General features: G+C 32.2%; 11 protein-coding genes across 11 annotated transcripts, besides 4 other annotated features; 6 read left to right on the forward strand and 5 right to left on the reverse strand.

Moving 5' to 3' along the window:
* Window positions 1-463: part of a mobile genetic element that runs on past the window's edge.
* Window positions 464-626: 163 nt separating this feature from the next.
* Window positions 627-664: a mobile genetic element.
* Window positions 665-1842: 1178 nt separating this feature from the next.
* Window positions 1843-1879: a mobile genetic element.
* Window positions 1880-2897: 1018 nt separating this feature from the next.
* On the forward strand, window positions 2898-3884 carry TVAGG3_0602530 (uncharacterized protein; the record flags this gene model as incomplete). Its single annotated transcript, XM_001580742.1, has 1 exon — window positions 2898-3884. The coding sequence occupies one exon, from the start codon at window positions 2898-2900 to the stop codon at window positions 3882-3884; it is 987 nt and encodes a 328-aa protein (XP_001580792.1).
* A 29-nt stretch (window positions 3885-3913) lies between these two features.
* TVAGG3_0602540 (uncharacterized protein) lies at window positions 3914-4573 on the forward strand (the record flags this gene model as incomplete). The annotated part of the gene is made up of 1 exon (XM_001580743.1): window positions 3914-4573. One exon carries the CDS (start codon window positions 3914-3916, stop codon window positions 4571-4573), a length of 660 nt encoding a protein of 219 aa, XP_001580793.1.
* Window positions 4573-5625, forward strand: TVAGG3_0602550 (uncharacterized protein; the record flags this gene model as incomplete). The annotated part of the gene is made up of 1 exon (XM_001580744.1): window positions 4573-5625. The coding sequence occupies one exon, from the start codon at window positions 4573-4575 to the stop codon at window positions 5623-5625; it is 1053 nt and encodes a 350-aa protein (XP_001580794.1).
* Window positions 5626-5927: 302 nt separating this feature from the next.
* TVAGG3_0602560 (ankyrin repeat and SOCS box-containing protein 4 family) lies at window positions 5928-6842 on the reverse strand (the record flags this gene model as incomplete). The annotated part of the gene is made up of 1 exon (XM_001580745.1): window positions 5928-6842. The coding sequence occupies one exon, from the start codon at window positions 6840-6842 to the stop codon at window positions 5928-5930; it is 915 nt and encodes a 304-aa protein (XP_001580795.1).
* A 105-nt stretch (window positions 6843-6947) lies between these two features.
* On the reverse strand, window positions 6948-7334 carry TVAGG3_0602570 (protein of unknown function (DUF3447); the record flags this gene model as incomplete). Its single annotated transcript, XM_001580746.1, has 1 exon — window positions 6948-7334. The coding sequence occupies one exon, from the start codon at window positions 7332-7334 to the stop codon at window positions 6948-6950; it is 387 nt and encodes a 128-aa protein (XP_001580796.1).
* A 996-nt stretch (window positions 7335-8330) lies between these two features.
* TVAGG3_0602580 (uncharacterized protein) lies at window positions 8331-8570 on the forward strand (the record flags this gene model as incomplete). The annotated part of the gene is made up of 1 exon (XM_001580747.1): window positions 8331-8570. The coding sequence occupies one exon, from the start codon at window positions 8331-8333 to the stop codon at window positions 8568-8570; it is 240 nt and encodes a 79-aa protein (XP_001580797.1).
* Window positions 8571-8721: 151 nt separating this feature from the next.
* Window positions 8722-8941: a mobile genetic element.
* Window positions 8942-9387: 446 nt separating this feature from the next.
* TVAGG3_0602600 (protein ubiquitination) lies at window positions 9388-10923 on the forward strand (the record flags this gene model as incomplete). Its single annotated transcript, XM_001580748.1, has 1 exon — window positions 9388-10923. The coding sequence occupies one exon, from the start codon at window positions 9388-9390 to the stop codon at window positions 10921-10923; it is 1536 nt and encodes a 511-aa protein (XP_001580798.1).
* Window positions 10924-11316: 393 nt separating this feature from the next.
* On the forward strand, window positions 11317-12897 carry TVAGG3_0602610 (uncharacterized protein; the record flags this gene model as incomplete). Its single annotated transcript, XM_001580749.1, has 1 exon — window positions 11317-12882. One exon carries the CDS (start codon window positions 11317-11319, stop codon window positions 12880-12882), a length of 1566 nt encoding a protein of 521 aa, XP_001580799.1.
* Window positions 12898-13107: 210 nt separating this feature from the next.
* On the reverse strand, window positions 13108-14835 carry TVAGG3_0602620 (alpha-1,4-glucan:maltose-1-phosphate maltosyltransferase family; the record flags this gene model as incomplete). The annotated part of the gene is made up of 1 exon (XM_001580750.2): window positions 13338-14822. One exon carries the CDS (start codon window positions 14820-14822, stop codon window positions 13338-13340), a length of 1485 nt encoding a protein of 494 aa, XP_001580800.1.
* A 1061-nt stretch (window positions 14836-15896) lies between these two features.
* On the reverse strand, window positions 15897-17218 carry TVAGG3_0602630 (cytochrome B561, N terminal-containing protein; the record flags this gene model as incomplete). The annotated part of the gene is made up of 1 exon (XM_001580751.1): window positions 15908-17218. One exon carries the CDS (start codon window positions 17216-17218, stop codon window positions 15908-15910), a length of 1311 nt encoding a protein of 436 aa, XP_001580801.1.
* A 612-nt stretch (window positions 17219-17830) lies between these two features.
* On the reverse strand, window positions 17831-18336 carry TVAGG3_0602640 (Chain U Ribosomal Protein S10p/S20e; the record flags this gene model as incomplete). Its single annotated transcript, XM_001580752.2, has 1 exon — window positions 17936-18304. One exon carries the CDS (start codon window positions 18302-18304, stop codon window positions 17936-17938), a length of 369 nt encoding a protein of 122 aa, XP_001580802.1.
* Between the last annotated feature and the right edge of the window lie 4503 nt (window positions 18337-22839).

Consider the following 22839-nt stretch of genomic DNA (forward strand, 5'->3'; position numbering starts at 1 on the left):
TCATCGAGTTATATTCCAGTGTTGTTCCTTCATTCCTGATTAAGTTGCAAATTAAAGGTCTGGATTCAGAGAGAAGTGTTAAAGTTATCAAAAAAGTCACAAGAGATTTCGAAGAAATGACACAATTTAAAAAAGTCGAATGCATCAGTATGCTTGAAGCTGTTCAGAAAGGTCTGAAAAATGATACACTTGATCCCAACATTGTTTACTCAACATTAAAAATATTATTGCAAAGAAAACATTTGATTTAATAAACATTTAATTTATTATAATTAATTTTTTATTACAGTATAGTAAAAAATGCTATAAATAAATTATTATATTTTATTAAAATGTGACTTTTAATAGTAAGTGAATAAAATAAATCAGGAATTGGGAAAGAAATAAGGTTAATTAAAAATAATGAAAATTACAAGTTTAAGGTTAATGAAAAAGTGACAATGGGCGAGTTTGTCCCCCACTCGTATTTTTATTAAGTTTATAGATATAAAATGACATAATGCCAATGTTAAAGTAAAAGACATAAGATAGATTCATTAATCAACATGTATTCAAATTTGCTTCAAAAATTCCAAAATATCATCAAAAGTATTATCTTTCAACATTTAAATTTTAAAAAGCATTCATGTTGTAAACAGAAATTCATCAAAAGTGACACCTCAGAAAAGCTAAAATATTGAATTTTTGGAACTTTTGATAGAGCACGTTTTTAAATATTAATTAAAGTAAATGTATATTTTGTAAAGATTCTTTTTAATAAAAAAATAAAATTTTGAAGAAGAACACAAAATCTTCTGAAAAATAATATCACATAAACTCATATTATTTTCTAATATATAACTATTTTATATAAAAATCAAATTCAATGATCTTAAAAGCGAAGGATAAACCTCAAAATTTACGAATATAATGAGTGGGAATATAATGCTTATCTATCATAAAACCATATGAAATATCAATTTTTGCTTTACGCCTAATTTTTGACGACAATTAGCAAAAAATGTTAAATGTTAACACTCAGTCCATTTGAATATGAAAAATAAAATTGACTTTGATTAAATGTTTTTATTTATCATGCAATTCTTCTTGCGACCAAAGATTTGAATAAAAGTTCAAAAAATAAGATAGCTTAAAAAATAATATACGGTAGTGTTTACTAATAGATGAATAGTATATAAATTCTATTAAAATGGATTTGATCCAAAAAAATATATAAAATTTGATCATAAATAAAATCGTTTTAAATTACTTCTTCATTTAAATTATAACAATTATTTTTGGTTTTATATTTTTTTGGATCAAATCCATTTTAATAGAATTTATATACTATTCATCTATTAGTAAACACTACCGTATATTATTTTTTAAGCTATCTTATTTTTTGAACTTTTATTCAAATCTTTGGTCGCAAGAAGAATTGCATGATAAATAAAAACATTTAATCAAAGTCAATTTTATTTTTCATATTCAAATGGACTGAGTGTTAACATTTAACATTTTTTGCTAATTGTCGTCAAAAATTAGGCGTAAAGCAAAAATTGATATTTCATATGGTTTTATGATAGATAAGCATTATATTCCCACTCATTATATTCGTAAATTTTGAGGTTTATCCTTCGCTTTTAAGATCATTGAATTTGATTTTTATATAAAATAGTTATATATTAGAAAATAATATGAGTTTATGTGATATTATTTTTCAGAAGATTTCATTCTATATGCCTATGAAAAGTACTCTCAAAACTAACTTTTTCCTAATTATAATTAAATCTAGAATATTGTATTATGCTTAGTATTATTTCATTTTTCTCATTCAATTTAGAATTTACAAATGTCAAAAAATTGAGAGCTGTCACTTTTGATGAATTTCTGTTTATTACATTCATACATTTTATATTCCTAATATTACAAAGAAAAAGATAGAAGTTTTTTTTATCAAGATTACTTTAAGCTAGAAAGCTCGAAATGAAATATCCTATATGTGTATATTAATGTGCGACATATTGGCAAAATATTGGAAATCATTGAAGATAACGAAAATTTATTACAGCACAAATAAGAAATAATATTTAGAGAAGCATTTACTATAATGTTAGCATGACAAAAATACATTCTCAGACTTGCCACCAGAGGCTTTCGATCATTTTATGGGGCGAACATACCTGGTATATTTGTTGTAAGAATATAAGAACTTAAACCAATTATTTTGTGATGCATATAGTATAAATGCTAATATAGAACTATTGAGAATCTATAGATGAATATCTTGAAAATCTTGTTTTATTTATTCGTTTCTTATATTCTTGTAGCTAAATTGCATGAATATTGTGTTCCTAGCATGCAAAAGTCACTTGCAAGTCCAGATGGATGGAATGCTGAAAAGGATTAGCAGAACTTTATTTGGCCGTATTAAAGGCTGTATAACACCATAGCATATGTTATGCGCAAATATATAATCAATTAATATCAAAGTCATTTAAAAAAGTAGAGATATCATAAAATACAATTTGATTTTTAAAATTTTGAATTATTTATCATAAATATATGTTTATTATTGACGGTAATTAATTTGAATATGATTTCGATTTTTGAATGTTTTCAAGGTATGTGGAAATTTGTTTCTTTTTAAAGGTGTATATATATATATAAAATATATTACTGAAAATGTTTTTTATTTTCAGAGATCATTCAAAAATGAATTCATTCGATTTTGATTTAATAAGAATTATTGTATGTTCATATTTTTTAACAAGAATAATTTTCAATCCCTTTCAAATTTATGCATGACAACATTTTTATGAAGGTCGCGAATTTTTTTATTAAATCCATTAAATGCAGCTATTACGATCAAATATTCTAATGTAAAAAAATTCAGACCAAAAGATTTAATTTTGAAAATGTTTTTATGTTTTTTCTCCCTCTCTTTATCATCTTTCGATCCTGGTGAGTATGTATATGATGTTAAAGAGGGTGGAGAAAACTTTATAATACCTGGACAAACCACCATTGTCATTTCAAATTCTGAAGATTTTGCGATCACCTATGATATTAAAGTAACTAGGATAAATTCTCACGTTTATGAAACACAGGATAGCCAAGGATCTATAACTATTGTACCACTGGATAATTCGCGAATTACTTATGCAACGTTCAAAAAAACTTTATTTTCATGCACATCATACAGTTATATATACGGAGATAATGCTTATTATTCTATCGCACATGAAAAAGGAGTTAATGATGATGAAGAAATGCAATCTTCGACATCAAAATGTATAATTTTTATCTCTAGCTTTCAATCTACCTTCGACATATCAGCATCAAGTTTACCAGAAGGCTATTCTTTGTCGGTTTTTGATTTAAACGCAAATCAAATTATAACGGTTCAAAATTCTCAAACTACAAAGCAAATAGGATTCTCCTTATTTGCCGTATGGACAGCTTCAGCGTTATTACCAGCTGGCAAGCTAAAAATTGCATCTTCTACACTTGGTTCAAAAACATTATTTTCAAAGCGAATTGGGACAACAGAAACGATCTCAATTCCTCCTAATTCGTTTTCCATAGCCTTAAATCCATCATATTTTACATTTTCTTCAACTGCAGATCAATTAACAGATTATTCATTTCAATCTACAGATAATGCAAGAGTACAAGTAACGGCAAACTCTCCAGCAACACTATTTTACACTATATACAGTTACGATTCTCTAGAATGCAATACAATTGACATTTTTGCAGGATCAAATTCTTTTTTGAATGTAGGTCAGAACGGCGGCAATGTTTCATTCACAATGAACCAAAGGAACTGCTTCCTTGTCACTTCAATAGATCTCATGGATTATTCATTTTTTGCGGAAAAAATGAAGATGGACAAAATTTAATAATTTATGATGACTACAGAAGGAATATTATGACTTTAACAGGTACTGAAGGCCTTGAAATAGCTGCTCATAATGTTTTGGTTATTGTAGAATCAAAAACAGAAAAATCTTTTGTCGGATCTTGTGGAATGCACTCTCAAATACTTAAATCGAGTCAAGCACGATCTGAATATGCATTTGTTCAGGCACAGATACCATCAAAGAGTCCATTTGTACCTAATTGGACTCCAAATTTAAAATCAACGAAACCAGCATCGATTAACTACAATTATCTGTATTTCGGAGATGGATTCTACATGATACCTGTCTCAAAGGCAGTGAATTTGAGCTTTGTTTCATACAGAACAGTTGTATTTCATAATCCAACAGATTTTTCTGGAAAAATTTATACTGCTGATAATAAAAAATACACAGATATACTCGGTGATACAAATTATGTGGGAACAAACCTCACAAAAACTTGTACAATCACTATTACACCAAAATCTGAATCAAAAATTTTGTCATTTTCGGTTTTGTCAGTTGACAATGGCAGATTTTCTGATTGCGAGACTTTTGATGTTTTTCTTGGTTCTGACACTTATTTCCTTGCAGGAAGCAACGACGGACAAGCTCCGTTACCCGTAAATATGACTATTTCGCAAACAACAAGTAGTTGTATTTGGTTCACTTCACATGACACTTTTTAATGAATTTAGACATGAAAGAATTAAGAGGCGGATCATTATTTATTCGTGATTATAATATGGAAATATACGGTAGTGAAAACAAAATATTTACCATGAAGAACTTTGTTATACAGACAAAAGGAAATGATGATACAAGTAATGGTTATTTTAATTTGAATTTGAAAAGTTTTTTTGATCCGGAATTAATTTTTTCAAAAAGATTTGCCAACGATGAAAATGCGATTTCATCTAATATCAACGCATTGATCGCTGGTACTTCTTCTTATACAAAACAAAGTACATTTGTTAACGGAAAACCGTCAGAATTGACACTTTTTGGTGTCACGTTTCCTGAAGAAGAAAAGCAATCTGTTGATTTAGTAAAAATGATTGCTTTGATTGTATTTTCTACTTTGGCGCTTATTACTGTAACTATATTTGCTATTGTTACTATTGTCAAGAAGAAAAAGAAAGAAAGAGTTATGATGGAAGAAGAAAATGAAGATGTTGAAACAAGTGACAACATCAATGACATAAATGCTGAAAATAATGATGTACAAAACCAAAACCAGACAGAAACTCATTCATCAAGAGGCCACAGACGAAATTCAGCTGATTTGGAAGCAACTGGAAGAAGGACAAGAAGAAGAGCAAATACTCATCATCGACGCAGCCAAATTCCATTTATTCTAACAGCAAGAGCGACTTTGGCTTCCGAAATTGATTCAGGAAGTTCTACAGGACGTCAAAACACACAAAGAGTTCATTTCGATACACAACCTGTTCATCAAAGACAAAATGGAAGAAATGGAAGAACAAGACCAAGAAGTTATTCATCAGATGATACTGTTCCTGTTACTTTTACACAGCCAGGAATGCCTGATTTCGCTCAATCTCCTATTGCTTGTCCACCAGCAAACAACAGTATCATTTCTCCGCAAAACTCTATTTCTATGATGTCTCCTTACATCCAAATGCAGCCTTCTTATAACACACTAAGGAAACTTGATTCGTCAACAAACCCATTTGATTTTGCACCTGCTCCAGAAGCCGAAAATCCTTATAAGGCTTAATTTTGTTGTTATTATTTTGTAATGTTTGTTTAATTATATTTTAATATATATTGTAAAACTTTGTTATATTTTATGCTTTCGGTTAAATTTAAAAGTTTTTTTCCTATAAATATATATATGTGTTTATTTCTTAAATTTTAAAGTATGCGTTTCCTTAAAACTGGAGCTTACTGAGACCTTAAATTTGAAAATTCGATGCTATTGTATTTCCCAATTTCGATATTTTATCGATAAAATAAAAATTAAAAAAATAGCATTATGCATTTAAGATATGAAAAAAATGAAGAGCGGCTTTCCCGGATTTACTTTTTTTCATTGATATTCGCACCATGTGAAATAAGAATTTCGGCTATTTCTTTACTATTATTGTCAGCTGCAATAAGAAGAGCTGTTTTTCCATCGTTATCGCTTTCATTGACATTTGCGCCATGTAAAAGAAGAAGTTCGACTATTTCTTTATTGTTATTTTCTGCTGCAATAAGAAGAGCTGTCTTTCCTTTGTTATTGCTTTCATTGACATTTGCGCCATGTAAAAGAAGAAGTTCGACTATTTCTTTACTATTCTTGTCAGCTGCAATATGAAGCGCGGTTTTTCCATATTCATTTTTTTCATTGATATTTCCACCATGCGAAATCAGAAGTTCGGCTATTGCTTTATTGTTATTTTCTGCTGCGTATTGAAGAGCATTTCTTCCAACTTTATTTATTCCATTGATGCTTGCATCGTGCAAAATAAGAAGTTCAGCTACTTCATCTTTATTATAGTCTGCTGCGAATTGAAGAGCAGTTTTTCCATCATCATCTTTTTCATTGATATTTGCACCATGTAAAATAAGAAATTCGGCTATTCCTTTACAATTATATCGTGCGGCAACTTGAAGAGCTGTTGCTTGACGATAACCTTTTGTATTGATATTTGCACCATGTGATAGGAAATATTCGCAAAGGGATGGAATATCAATCATTGCTGAATAAAAAAAGCATGAATCAATATCATTAGTTTGATCGCAATAAACTAAAAATGATTCAAGGTTATTATAACTAATGCAATCAATTGGGTAGATCGGGAGTTTGTACTCATTCATCAAGAATGTAACAAAATCAATATTGTGTGAAATAAGTGCATTTTCCATGCAATATACATTTGGTCTTTGATATTTCAAACATTCACTCATGATCTCTGGATTTCCTCCTAAAAATGAATTTTCGAGACACATTTCAGTAATTTCTGCGTTGAATTTTGTTCTTAAGAACTTGAAACAATCAGCAGCTCCATGGTAACAACATAATTCAAGATATGATAATTCATTTCGTAAAAGTGCTCAAGGATCTTCAGGATATAATTTGCATCTAAGTTTGTCATTTATATTAAAATTTTCCGCTTCCGTGAACGAGATGAAACTTTTTATGTCATTATTCATAATTGCTTTGTAAATTGTATTTTTTGAATGAATTTCGAGATCTCCTATATTAATTGTTTCAAAATCTTCAGATTTATCTAATTTAATACCATATTCTTTATAAAACAAGTAGTTACAAATGTAGAAAATGTTTTTGACCTCTTGTAAATGATAATTATCAGATAAACGTTTGATAAGATATAAATATGACTTTGTATAGCGATTATTATACGGAATGTTACCTGAAATGTCTCGGATAATATTTACAGGGAGATGTTTCTTTGAGTCAATCAATTCTGTTTTGATCATTTCGTAAATCGAGTTTAAATCTTCTTCTTTTTCCGTTTTAAGCTGATACAACGCAATATATGCGTCTATGTAGTATTTACAGATACTTTTCAATTCACTGAATTTATCTGGATAAAGGTCTTGTGTATGTTTAAAAAATTTTAAATATCCACACAGTATAAAACAACTTTAATATTCATAATTATAAAAGAGTGAAATGCCACAAATATGAAAAACAATGATCGCAGAGATTTCGGATATCATGCATGAGTCAAATTATGAGCTTTACAAACTAAATATTTATATATATAGGGTACCTTTAACTTTATGCCTTAAATTGCCCAATTTATTTTATCAAATATGCCTTCAATGGGATAATGCAGAAGAATACAACCACCTATACTTTCTCTATGCATATTGATTAAGATGAACCCTCTTAGGGCTGATTATATTATGTTATTATCTTCAAAGAAATAGAATGTAAATGGAAAATATATGCAAAAAGCATTTGGCATATTAAAAGTACTTTTTATTGATGTTGATTATGGTGAAAAATGCCAGTAAACGTCCTCCAAGGTAATAAAACCGTGTGTTTTTAGGAAATTATATTTTCTTACCAAAAATTAACATGTTCCCTTTTGAGAATGATAAGATCTGGATAATTGGTTGGCGTCATTACTTAAAATGAAAATAAGAAATATTTTCAATAGAGTTGTGTTTGTCAAAACTGGCATTTGACGAATTTGCCAATGACAGAGTTGGCAAATGACACAATAAACTTATAATTTAATGCTTGCTCTATTTGGTGTTGCATTCCGAAAGTTTCCTAGATTACCTTCGGTTTCTGGTTATGATTAAAGAGTAGGAGACGTGTGTGTTTCTCAATGCCACAGTAGAGATGGAACCTACTCACACTGCATTACAAAGTGCGATCGCAACTCTACTCGTCTTGAATTTGATGAAAGATGCTGGAAGACAGACACTATTCAGTGCGAAAGATATGGAAGAGACGATGGCATGTCACAAACAAATCCACCATCAAGATGTCCTGAACTACTCCGTAAAGAATGCACAGATAACTCAGCTCCACATTACGCCTGCAAGGTTAAATGCATTGATAGTATTCAGTACAAAGAAGACTGCGACAATCTTCCTTCAGGCGAAACGAAATGCGTATATTGGTATCTAATTCGTGGTTCATCAAAGCCAAGATATGATTTTGATAATGCAAAATCAATAAAAAAGTTTGTTGTTTAACGGTACACTCACGCCAATTGTCAAAAATTTGAATAAAAGTCAGATGGGCGTAAGTGCCGCCTTAGGCATCGAAGAAAATCATATGAATGAAGCTCAATTCTCTAAAAATCGTTCTTAATCCAGGATTTCATGTTTTTAGTTTTTTATTGTTTTAAGGGTGAATTTACAACTTTCTGACATTCCCTCAATTATTTTGACATTCTAGTTTTTTATCCAAATTTTATAAGGTAAAAAGCCATTAACTTTGTTCGGGAAGAAGTTATTTTAAATAACTACTTAGGACCTTATATTACTGTTATACTTTTTTTCAATCACAATAAAGAAATATTGATATTGTGAGAGCATGTCAGAAAGTAGTAAGTGCACCCTTAAGTAGTCGAATGTAGCTTAAAGCATCGAATTGCAAGGGATGTAGTTTGTATTAAAAAAAGAACTAGCCAATTACGAACATAAATGTTCTCTTCGCTATCAAATCATCGGATAAATAGCGCTCGATTTTCAAATTTTTTTTGTATCAATTTTCGAACTTGGATGTAAAGATAACAATATTTCGGTCAATGTTCACTCCTTTTGACTTATAAACTTTGTTTTCTGAAACTATTTAATTGAAAAATGATGTTAATTGTTTCAATCAATCCACACAGTCTCAATTTTTATTTTTTTTTTATTTTTTTTTGCATAGGATATTCAAATTATATTATCAATATGAATTGCAATCAAAATAATATTTTTTCTATATAAATTCAAACATGGATGACTAATGTCTAATAAAAATTTTAAAAAATATTTTCCTGATAAAATCACTTCATTTTAATTTATGGATGCCAAAACTTCATTGCCCTGGTACACTACACTTTCTAATAAATATAAAGATTATATAGAAGGCTTTGATATGTTGTATCAGCTGAAGGCATTAAATGAAGATGAAATTAAAAAAGTTTATGATATAATCAAAACAAATTTAATAGATACAATGAAATGTTCACCAAGCGATATTATCAATCAGATTTTTCAAAATATCGTAATTCGAAATCGATATCTTAAATCATATTGGACACTTTTCAAAATGATTTATGAAGAATATCATCCAAAGCTAACAGGACCTATTAATTCAACTCTAGATTGCCTTCTTTACAAAGAATATGGATTCACTATAAATAACGAAGAGTATTTTGAATTCACAGAAACAGATATAGCTAATTTTTGTATGAAATTTTTTGAAAAAAGCATTATTAAGGCAATTATTAATGACGATATAAGGGCGTTCATTTTTTGTACAGAGCAAGAAGATTATAGTAAGTCTATATGTATCACCACTTATTTGTTTCCCAAAATTAATAAAGGCAATGGGTACAAGATTGGAAATTCATTACTGGAAATATGTTGCTATTATGGTGCTGCCAATTGTTTTAAATTTTTGAGAACAAAATACAACAGCAAAATCACTCCTGAATGTCTTTATTTTTCATTTTTGAGTAGAAATGCAGAGATTATGAATGAGTGTTTGAAGGTCCAAAAACCAGATGATCTATGCATGGGATTTGCAATTATTTCGCACAATATTGACTTTATAACATTTCTAATGAATGAGTACCAAATCAAATTCATTCCAGAGTTTTGTACCAAATACAGAAATCTTGGGGCTTTTTTGGCTTATTTAGATCAAACAAGTGATATCGAAACATGTTTTATTTACTCAGTGCCATTTGGAATTAGATCACTTTGCGAATATTTCTTATCGCAAAATGTAAATGTTAATGCAAAAGAGCAAACTAAAGGCATGACTGCCCTTCATTTAGCATCAATAAACAATATGATTGAAATAGCTGAAATGCTTATTTCTCATGGTGCCGATATAAATGCAAAAGATTTGGATGGATGCACCCCTCTTCATTTGGCATCAAAAAAAAATATGTTTGAAATGGCTGAAATGTTGATATTGAATGGCGCCGACATTGAATCAAGGGACAATCACATGTTCACACCACTCCATCATTCAGCCAATAATAATAGCATTGAAGTGTTTGAAACTCTTATATTTTATGGAGCTGATATCAATGCAGTAAATGAATATATGAAAACAGCACTTATGATGTCACTCTTATTAAATTATGACGAATTATCTAAAATAATTATATCATATGGTGCAGATGTCAATTTGAGAGATCAATTTGGTCAAACAGCTTATTTTTATGCTCTTCATAAGTCCAAAATAGAAATTTTGCTTTCACTTCTTTCTCATGGTGCAGACAAAAATGTTAGGGATAACTTTGGGAAAACAGCTTTCGAGTATATGATAGATCAAATAGAGAATCAGGTATATTTGGATAACAATGGAAATTATTGGTGGTAGTATCAAGAATACTTTATTTCTATGCCCCTGCTGCTTTGTATAGCATCCTAAGTTTTTCTAAAATTAATAAATTTCAAATTTTCCAAAATATTTATGATTTTTCTCACGAAAATTTATTGCTATTAAAATTAACAACTAGGCCCAAGTAGATTATTGCCAAATTATGTATTATCATAAAATTTGATGTAAATTATTGAAATTTAATTTTTATTGTTTTCTCATTATTTTGGCAAGTACTTCAAAACCTTATTACTTTTTTATCGTTCAAAAAGTGACTGAATACAAAATCAATAATGTCCCATTTAGAAATTTTTTAAAAATTATAATTACTATCAAAAACTATTATAAAACTTTTTTTAGTCGATAATTGTGGGAGAAAAAATAATTTTTACAATGAAAAAAGTCTATGTTACTGTTCCAGAGACAGATCCACCGTCAAGTTATAAGTTTAAAGTTGCTTCAACAACAAAAGGATCTAACTTTAAGGAATATGTTGCCAGAGAAGTTGTTTCATTAATTGATGTTGAATTTTTCTTTATAAAATTAGAAAAAGGAAAAGAATGGGAGTTATTAGACGAAACAAAGCCTTTTTCAGCAATTTCTGAAGGAAAGCGAATACGGCTCAGACTGATTCAGAGAAATCAATCAGTTAATATCAGAACGAGTTTCAACGATATCAAAACGTTTAATTTCGATATAAAGGATACTATAGGAAGCAATATAAACAAGATGAACTTAGAAAACCCCGAGCTTTTCGTTCTTTCGTTTAAGAGAAAGAATGAAATTTTCCCAAGAGTCTGTTCGAACTCCCTGCCGCTCATTATTCATAAGTGGAATGGTGAGCAATTGACGTTGCACCGCCGAATTCTTCCAAACGAATTCTCAAATTCAACTCCAGAAAATATTCGCTTCCTTTATGGCTGTTGTCAGCTTCAGATCAACGATAATGTTGTATTTTTCTCTAAAAAGAACTGGGGTATTGCTGCTGGTTACAATTACTTGCTGGAAGACAAGAAAGACGACGAAATTCGAAAAACCTCCTTCATTAAGTATCTCCCGTCGGTCATTAGCTTCACAGATAACATTCTGATAGCTGCTAAAGACATTATTACTAAGAATTCTACATTAACTCCACAAAAATCTGCCGAAAAATACGTAGAGCACTTTGGACAGTCCGCTGTCTCATGTTGCCACTCAGAACAAATCAAATTCTTACTAATTGATGATAAATGGCACATGCAATCAACAAGAATCATTCACGTTTCCTTAAATAAAATTGTTATCACGAAAAGTATCGATGACGACGTTCTAATTTACGAACTCATATCGGATATCGTCTCTGTAGACATAGAAGGCGAGCATCTTATGATTAAATACAAAAACGGAATCTCATGGAAGATAAAATCAGAAATGACAACAATTCTTTACAATTGCATCAAAGATGTTATCAAATTAAACAACGAACTCGATCCACAAGCTACACAAGTCATTACAAGAAGCATTGATGACTTACCAGGTTTGATATTAGATCGCGATATTTCTACAGCCAGTATGAGCTCAGGAGTACTTCCAAAGGACACTTCTGAATCATCTGATCTCGAAGAGGACAGCCAGGACTCGTCAGATGACGATTGTATTGTAATTCAAAGTTCAATTTACAGATCAAAGAGTAATCTCAATGATTACGTACCAGGAATATCATCGATTGTACCTCCAAGCCCTCACGAAGACCCTGTAGCACCTTATTCAATTGATCATCAACTATATCGCGATTTAAAGATCGTAAAAACACTTTCTATACCAGAACTTAAGTTTAAGTACGCGATGGATGGTGTTCCTGACCTTGCAACGCTTATTGGATCTGAGACAAACGATGCAGTTGTGAAAACACACTATCTCAAGTATACTTTCATCGCTATATGTATAACTTTCATTCTTATTATCATTAAAAATTCATAGATTGTTTGTTTTTCTTTTATGGAGAAAAAAAATTTTTTTTAATAGACTTTTTTATATAGGGAACGGTGGGCGCTTAAAATATATGATATATATGGGCGCCGCTCGAACTATAGGGTGCCTCCACAGGGCACAGGACGATAGTAAAAAGTTATTTTTTGCAAATCAAAATCTGATTTTTATTGATATTTTTGAATGAATTTTCTGATTCAAAAAGGGAATTTATATGGTAAAAAAGCATCGATATATCACACCTTTGCATTTATTTACACTATATGTGTACTATGCAATGCACCTGGTTTTATAGAATATAATTAATATACCTACTCTGAGTAAAAACAAATCTATAACTTCATAAAAAAAAGGAATTTTATAGGACGCAAAACTTCCGAGCAATTGAGTCTTTAATTAATTTAAAAAAGAGTTGATTTATATAAAAATATTATTAGAAAGAGGTTTTAGTACTGGAAAACCTGAACTTGGTACTGAGAAAGTACCACATAGAGGCCAGATGTACGAAGTGTCTGGGCATCTCTCTGGTATGTTGTTCCGGACATTAATTCCTTGACATCAATGTTTCCTGATCCTGGAGCATCGCTCAATACAACAGAACCGCCAGATGTGTTCTCATTGAAGTTGGCGACAACCAAAATGTGCTGGTTTCCGGATACCCACTTCCATGCTGGGATTGTATCACTTCCAGAAACCCACAACTGTGTGAACTGACCGTTCTTGAGTGCATCTGTGTCAAGAACTTTGAAGAGCTGTGTGTAGAATGAGAAGACATCACTGCGTGGGTTCTCAGAAACTGCTCTACGAAGGTGAACGTCGATCTTGTTCTTGTATCCGAGCCATTGATCCTGATTGAAGAATCTCAAGCCTGGGAGTGTAAGTAATGTAGCTGTTGCGCAGTCTGCTGCTGGATTCCAGTTCCAGAATTTGTAAATGGCGCGTGGTTCATCGTGATTTTCTGTGAAGTGAGCTGTCTTTGAGAAGAAGTCAAGGTTGTGGTTAGCAACGTACTGCTGGTAGCCCTTGACATCGTGTTTGTAGATCTTGTCAAGTGGGTCTTTGTCGTATGCCCAATCAAATCCAAAGGAATGGAGCTTGGAAAGGACATCACCGTAGCTCTCGGCCATGAACTTGAAGTTTGGATAAACAGCCTTGACAGCAGAGATTGCATCAGCCCAGAATTCTGTAGATGGCTTGGAATAGCCCCAAGATGAGAGTTGTGTCTGCCAGTAGTTCCAGAATTCGTCGTTGATGATGAGGTGAGCCATATCGCAGCGGCAGCCATCAGCAAGGGAAGCGATGTACTTAAGGACGTCGATCTGATGTTGACGGAATTCAGCATCAGCGTAGTTGTATTGGGCAACATCTGTCCATGGAGCGCACCAGATGCCACAGCCATAAGCGATGCCGTTGCTCATGTACTTGGCTGGATCAATTGATTGACCCTGTGGGCAACGGACGTAGAAGTTGAGCTTTGATGTGATGGTTGGGGCATCGCATGCGGAGTGGTTTGGAACGAAGTCGAGCATAAGCTTCATTCCATAAGAATGAAGTTTTTCACGGAGCCACTTCAAATCTTCTTCGGTACCGAGTTGCTTGTTGAGCTTGTATTCAGTGATGGAATATGGGGAGCCAATAACATCGTCGTTTGTCCAGCCTGGTAAAACTGTATCGAAGGATTTCTTTAATCCTGGATCTGTTCTGTCATGTTGTGGGCCGTATTCACCAATCTGCCAAACACCCATGAACCAAACCCATTCGAAACCTTTTTCCTTCCATGATTGGAATTCGGTTTCTGGAATATCTTTGAAAGTTGTGATTTGTCTGCCTAACTTCTGAGACAATCCATATAAGTATGGTCTTGTTGTGATCTCAAGCAATCTTGTTGGTGCCTGAGCAGCGCCTGATAGGGCGGAAAGTGCAAACAACATTTTAAATTTTTTTGATTGCTATCAGAATTTATTCAGTAGGATAATCAAATCCCATGTCCAAATTTGAGTGCTGTATCGTTATTTCTATTGTTAGTGAATTAAAAACCTCTAGACAGTAGTTTCTTCAATATGATTTGGCTAATTGCTTTACAAAAGATCTACCGGAATTTTTGAGAGCATTAAGATTGATCATGGATTTTAGTATAATTATGAAGAAAATCTTGATTCTATGCAAAATATTATGAAAGTTTCGTTTTTAACATTTTTCTCCTTTGTTTGTGTCAAATATTGCAGCCAATCAAGATAATTCTGCTTTCTTATAGAAAATAGTATATTGAGCATATAAAAATAATTTTCCACGTTTAATTGATTTGAATGCACAATTGGCTAAATTGGAACAATCTGATGAATTGAAAGACATGCTAAAATTCTACGTAATACTAAAATGATGGTAGGATGTCAATTCATGTTTTGATTTTCTTTTGGAGGAGGGATTCTTATCATTCAATAAAATCGAAAAATATCCGATCATAACGATAGAATCAAGATTATCTGATTTGATCAAAGGTAAAGGAGTCCATTGATCAAAGCATCTATTTAAGTGATTACATCCAAGAAGATGAAAGGTATTAGCAAGATTTAAGAAAATATATTTAATCAAAAAATATTGAAATTCAGTGTATATGTGGAATATTGCATATACATTGATGTTTTATGTCATTTCTCGTAAATAATTAAGTATAAACATATATGATGATGTGTGATGGGAAACAAAATCATAATACATCAAAAAGATTATCTATAAAGCTTTAAGCCAAAGAAATTGATCTTACAATTGATAATATAAGTTATACTTTTTCATCGAATGAGCTGCATATAAGCGTTAAGGGATGCAAAAGTTTGTTCATACTATATAATTTAAAATTATTCAGGATAGATCCGATTCAAGTGTCACTATTTGCTCTAGTGTTGTATACAGAATCATTTAAACAAAATTTCTTGTGACTACAAAGCATGTTTTAACTATATTCCACTCACCAAAAAAAAAGTATAAAAAAAAGAAAAAATGATAAATCTATATTTTTTTATTCAAATCTTGACATTGAAAATACTCTATCCATACAAATTGGCTCGACCTGCAAATCAGCGCAGTCGAGGATATTGTTCTCATCTCTCTTGATGATGTAGAAGAAGATTACAAGCGCGGAATACATCGAATCTCTTCCTGGAAAAGCCCAAAATCTTCTGGTTTGGCCGGTCTTTTTATCTTTTGCGAGAACATAGAATCTTACCCAGTCTTCGACACAAAGCAACTGTCCCTGGGTGGACTCGAGAGAAGGATCTCTCTTTAAAGTGACGAATTTCGTCTTGAAAATGTTTGTAAGATGATGTTTCTTGTTGTGGCTCATGAAATAAGAAAGCCATGTTCCGAAAACATGCATGAGGATCTGGTTGTCGGATGGCATCTCGCTGTTCCACTCTGAGTCCTTGAAACGATCGCCACGGTCGCCAAAATGACCGGCCAAATATTGAGATGCGGCCAGTTTCTTGATTCTCTCGATAACGTACTCGCGGTGGTTCTCGTATGCGGGTAATGATACTATAGCTTCGATAAGATGACTGTCTGAATGTAATTCTTTGACCAATTTCTTGAGAATAATATTTGAAATGAAAGTCTTGAAGTTGAGAAGGTATTGGCCGTACTCTGAGTCGGAAAGACCAAGAGATCTGAGGGAATCCGCCGCAAGCTGGTCGATAGAAGTGTCGATTGAAAGAGTATTGACATTTGATTGAAATGAAGCTGTTGGACGGTCTGATGGAACAAATGGACGGTAGAGATCGAGTGCAGCATTCGAAACAGCAGTAGGAAGAGGAACAACTGTTGAGTTATCTTTAACAAATTTGAGATATGGATTTTGAAGATCAAATTCTTGCTTTTGTTGTTTAACAGGAATAAATATTTCGCGAGTGGTATTTCTTCTGCGCTTAATAATCTCAAGAATAGCAAAGAAAATGTTACTTAAAGTTAAAACGAAAAATATTATCGTAAGATATAAATTATATCTCCTCTTGATGCCAAGCATATGCAATGATAATGTCAAAATTGATAATAAAAGGAAATATAATGGCTTGAGAACTAAAGAGTGAATACTATGTGAATCTTTCATTAAAATTTGTTTTGCTTTTAAAGTTTCGACTGGTTCAAATGCTTGTGTCTTTAAAAACTCGTTATGTGTCTCTGGAAATGGAATATCTGTTGTTGATTTATATTTTGAACTATTTTTAATCTTAAACTGTCCAAAATATGCTTGTGTCTGTTGATCAGTTGCTTTTTTCATAATGCCCTGAGAGAGTTTTCTTGTATATGGTCTGTGTATCAGAGAAAACTTGGGCATTTTATTGCAAACAAACCCTTTCAATTGGAATTTCAAAGACATTTTTCCTCATCTTGTTGAATGAGAGCAACAACAGGTAGCTACTTTACTCATCATAGATGCTAGAAGATTGGACTCAGTCTATTCATAATAATGTGAGAATTTGTAACTTAAATCATATATTGAAACAAAATATTCTATTTTCTGCCCTTATTTGCATGCTATGTTCTTATTATCCTAGTTCTAACTTTAGCACAGCAAGTATTGCCTATGTAATAATAATGATCCTAAAAATTTATTCGCATTTTTTCCAAATTTTTGAAATGTGTGGAAATATCAAACAACTGGTCATGTTTGTGCAGAAGGCCATCTTTCATGACATATTGTTATTATAATTTAAGAAAGAGAAAAATTTTTAAATATTATCACTGGTTATACTCAACAAATGAAAGTTTGGAGGTTGGACATTAATGCAAGTGAGTTGTGTCTTTTATCAAAAAAAATGATATTCTTTTTTAAAATTAATAGTCCTCAGAAAGGAATAAATCTCTAAAATGAAGATACCTATAGTTGTATATAGATGTAATAGTAGAATTAGTCCAATTGAATTCAAAAATGATGGAGGTATAATGAGCTTTATGTATTTTTATGGGAAGTCTAGCATTTAAAAGTATTTAATTTTTCGATTTAAAATCTCATTCGAGATTTGAAGTATATTAGAAATTTCAAAAAATTATTTTACTCAGTGATGACTGAAACTTCGACATGAACGTCTGGTTCAAGAGCGATCTGAGTAACCTGCTTGACGGCTTCAGCTGTGCCCTGGAAATCAATAACGCGCTTGTAGATACGAAGCTCGAAGTGATCATAGGTTTCTGTACCGTTACCGCATGGTGCACGGCGTGTTGTGATGCGCAGGCGGCGGCGTGGCATTGGGATTGGTCCGCGGACTTCAAGATTGCCCTTCTTCAGCTTGCCCATAAGATTGCCGACAACGCGCTGAAGATTTGGAAGCTTAGAAGATGTGATTGTAAGGCGGATCTTCTGGACTGGAAGATCCTCAATGATCTCCTTCTTTTCATCACCTGTTGGGACCTGAGTAGACATTTGCAAAAAGAACGACCAAACAGAGTTTTTCAATTCAAGACTCGATTACAAAAGTGACAGATCCTTTTCAGATATGTCTTTATTGGGCCTTATTTTACTTCATAAATCATTGTTATATTGCATGGGTGTCCTCTTTTTCATGTTTAATATTCTGATCTTTCGAGATTCATCAAAAGAAATTTCTAAAATGTTGATATTCAGAATTATTTAGTTTGAGAATGAGATGCATATGCCTAACTAATTTGATTTTATGCTCATATATTGGCTTGACAATGTAATGAAATTAATTTCGATATTGAGTATGACCAATTTAGGCATTTCCTTTTTAAATAGTATTTCCTTCATAAATATGGTAGGAATTCAATTTATCTAAAAATGATCTAAGAAAAAAAACATTAATTATTTCGAAATTTAGCGGCGTCAAAAATTTTCTCACTGGGTTTTCGTCTATCAATCCCAGCTCATTATATACGCAACCAATCAAAAATCTGATATGGGAGTCCAAGGCTAACTTTTTGTTGTCTACCTAATAAAAGAGGAAGCAGCATTAGTGAGAATAATCGCAAATATTCAATTTAAATTATCTTTTTATTCTTAATTTAAAGTGACAAAAAGAATAAAAAACATATTCTAAGGCATGTTGTTATGTAAATGAGACTAGACATCATATTTTATGTTATGAAAAAAAAATATTTAGAATTTTAGAACAAAATAAATAGAAAAAATAGCATAACTTATGGATGTGCGTATATTAAATTTAATAAATTAAGAGAAATTATTTTTGGCGCCAAAATTATTCGTTAACTCTCAAATTTTTCTGAGTCAATAAGCCGCCAAAAAAGTGTCATTTCTTTATAGGAAAGGAAACCTATTTGACGAACAATCCGGACACTAGTGCCTCAGCGAATTTCCCCAAACCCACCAATCCCCTCCCTGCTGTTGTGCACCATCGATGGAAAGTAAGTCATCAATAGTCTCTTTTCCTGATTTCAAGCTAACGTTAGATCATTCATGAAAGAAATCATTGCCTTTCATCAGAGACTTTCGTTATAACTGCGCTGCTCTCAAGTTCATCTTGAGAAATTTACGTAATAACTGAATTCCCAAAGTTCTTTAGGTGATCCAAAACACTGTAGCTGCTTGAACTTTGGACGAGCCTCGCACCCCAGAGAATAGAAATCCCAATCTTGCTCATGTTTAGTTGAATTAGTCTGCAGCAGTACAGCTCTGATACCACAAGATCGTGATGTATACAAAGTCACAACGCTATTTGATTCAACAACTAGCTAGTTTTGACATCAAATTGCAAAATTTGACTTCGTTATGAGCTCTTTGTAGCAAAAATACATTACACTTAAAGACTAGTTGCTAGACTGTAGTAGTTTGTTCGTATATATCTATTTTTCCCCAACGTATTGCATACTACATTTTGACAAGACTTGCAACCTTATAGTAACCTCGTTGGGAATTGTTCAAGCAAAGCGTAGGTAGTTAAGGTCGAGTAAGAGTTCTTCTTAAATCTTTCACTGAATGAGTAGGTGTTGGAAGAACTGTTCTCTAAAGCGATACAGTTGCGCTACATGTTCGTCAACTTGTCTAGAAATAAATATATCATTTGTTTTATACGTTTTTTCGTAATAAATCTATTTGTATTTGTTGTATTTGAGTATGAAGATAACAAAAACTACGGCATAAGACGCAGTACACTGGGCTTCGTTGCCATTTTATTTACCATGTTAAGAATAAACTTAACAGACATGCTTTGTTTTCGACGAAGCCATCTAAAATAACGTACATCTAAATAAAACTAAAAAACTGTAAAATTTCTTTATTTGATAGTATACTTCAAATTATGCACTATACCTTCTAGAATTCTATAACACTCTTTGCATATAATTTTTTTAAAAAAAAGTTATATCTCGACAAAAATATGATTTATCAATAGAGTATGTAAAATAAAACTCATTCGCAGTATTAAAAAATCGTAAATCTTTCCAAAAAAATTTTGAATTACAAATTTTAAAACTTAAAACAACATTTTTTGAAGCGAAAAAACGAAATCTAATTTTTTTTGGAAAATTTAGAATAAATAGAGCTCTTTAACTCGTCGAATACAAATTGTTTTCAAGTTTTTTTCGACCGGAAATTGAACTTTTAGAGTTTATACAATAAGATTCACATGAAAAAATACGGGTTTAACAAAGAAATCACCAATATAAAGGTTTTTTAGTAGAACGAGATTGATAAAAACTATGGTATGATAAAAAGACGATAATTTTTTTGGCGGGATAATTGAAGAATATGAATGATTCGAATTACAGACATACTCTAGTCCGAAACTTACTATGGTTCGTGACTTATTTTTGACACAGAATAGCTGTAGACTAAGGCTTACTCTAGATCCAGACTTATTATACAATTAAATTTGCTTTTGGAATAAGACTTAATTTTAGTTACAAACTTATCTTAATATCAGACTTATATTTAGAATCAGACTTACTTTAGTCTAGAACTTACATTTAGAATCAGACTTCCATTTCAAGTCAGACTTACTTTCGTCCGAACTTACATTTCAAGTCAGACTTACTTTCGTCCGAGACTTACATTTCAAGTCAGACTTACTTTCGTCCGAGACTTACATTTCAAGTCAGACTTACTTTCGAGACTTACATTTCAAGTCAGACTTACTTTCGTCCGAGACTTACATTTCAAGTCAGACTTACTTTCGTCCGAGACTTACATTTCAAGTCAGACTTACTTTCGTCCGAGACTTACATTTCAAGTCAGACTTACTTTCGTCCGAGACTTACATTTCAAGTCAGACTTACTTTCGTCCGAGACTTACATTTCAAGTCAGACTTACTTTCGTCCGAGACTTACATTTCAAGTCAGACTTACTTTCGTCCGAGACTTACATTTCAAGTCAGACTTACTTTCGTCCGAGACTTACATTTCAAGTCAGACTTACTTTCGTCCGAGACTTACATTTCAAGTCAGACTTACTTTCGTCCGAGACTTACATTTCAAGTCAGACTTACTTTCGTCCGAGACTTACATTTCAAGTCAGACTTACTTTCGTCCGAGACTTACATTTCAAGTCAGACTTACTTTCGTCCGAGACTTACATTTCAAGTCAGACTTACATTAATATCAAACTTATATTAACCTACGACTTACTTTTATTCCCAGACATCTTGATCCACACTGACATTGAAAACCACTCATACATCTAAAGCCACTCAAACATCTAGATCCACTACGACATGGAGATCCACTCAAACATAATTTTTGCTCTCTAACTACATTTTTATATGATTTTACAACCTAAATTTTCTTCTTTACCTAAAGATTATTCGCAATATCTGAATATCATTAATTAATTGAGATATTCAAGTTTTGACAGCGGATTTGGAAAGCAGACTTGATGGAGATTTTAAATCTGATGTCAAATCTTGGTTTTGTGCATTATTGGAAGAGAAAAAAGGGTGTTAATTGCAAATCTTAAATATAGGTTTTTACGAAAAATGTAATTAGGGTTAGAATCATAGAAAGATATATCTGTCAGACATTGTTATGTGTGACAGATAATATTGCATCTCATAGACACTGTTGCATCTGTCAGACACTGTTGCATCTCATAGACACTGTTGCATCTCATAGACAATGTTGCATCTCATAGACACTGTTGCATCTGTCAGACACTGTTGCATCTCATAGACACTGTTGCATCTCATAGACACTGTTGCATCTCATAGACACTGTTTCATCTCATAGACACTGTTTCATCTCATAGACACTGTTATATTTCATAGACACTGTTGCATCTCATACACACTGTTGCATCTTTCAGACACTGTTATATTTCATAGACACTGTTGCATCTCATAGACACTGTTGCATCTCATAGACACTGTTGCATCTGTCAGACACTGTTAAATTTCATAGACACTGTTGCATCTGTCAGACACTGTTAAATTTCATAGACACTGTTGCATCTTTCAGACACTGTTGCATCTCATAGACACTGTTGCATCTCATAGACACTGTTGCATCTCATAGACACTGTTGCATCTCATAGACACTGTTAAATTTCATAGACACTGTTGCATCTGTCAGACACTGTTGCATCTGTCAGATACTGTTGCATCTCATAGACACTGTTGCATCTGTCAGACACTGTTGCATCTCATAGACACTGTTGCATCTGTCAGACACTGTTGCATCTCATACACACTGTTGCATCTGTCAGACACTGTTAAATTTCATAGACACTGTTGCATCTGTCAGACACTGTTAAATTTCATAGACACTGTTGCATCTTTCAGACACTGTTGCATCTCATAGACACTGTTGCATCTCATAGACACTGTTGCATCTCATACACACTGTTGCATCTGTCAGACACTGTTAAATTTCATAGACACTGTTGCATCTGTCAGACACTGTTGCATCTGTCAGATACTGTTGCATCTCATAGACACTGTTTCATCTCATAGACACTGTTGCATCTCATAGACACTGTTGCATCTGTCAGA

The sequence above is a fragment of the Trichomonas vaginalis genome, chromosome II, assembly GCF_026262505.1.
Source record: "Trichomonas vaginalis G3 chromosome II, whole genome shotgun sequence".
NCBI classification, from domain to species: Eukaryota; Parabasalia; order Trichomonadida; family Trichomonadidae; genus Trichomonas; species Trichomonas vaginalis.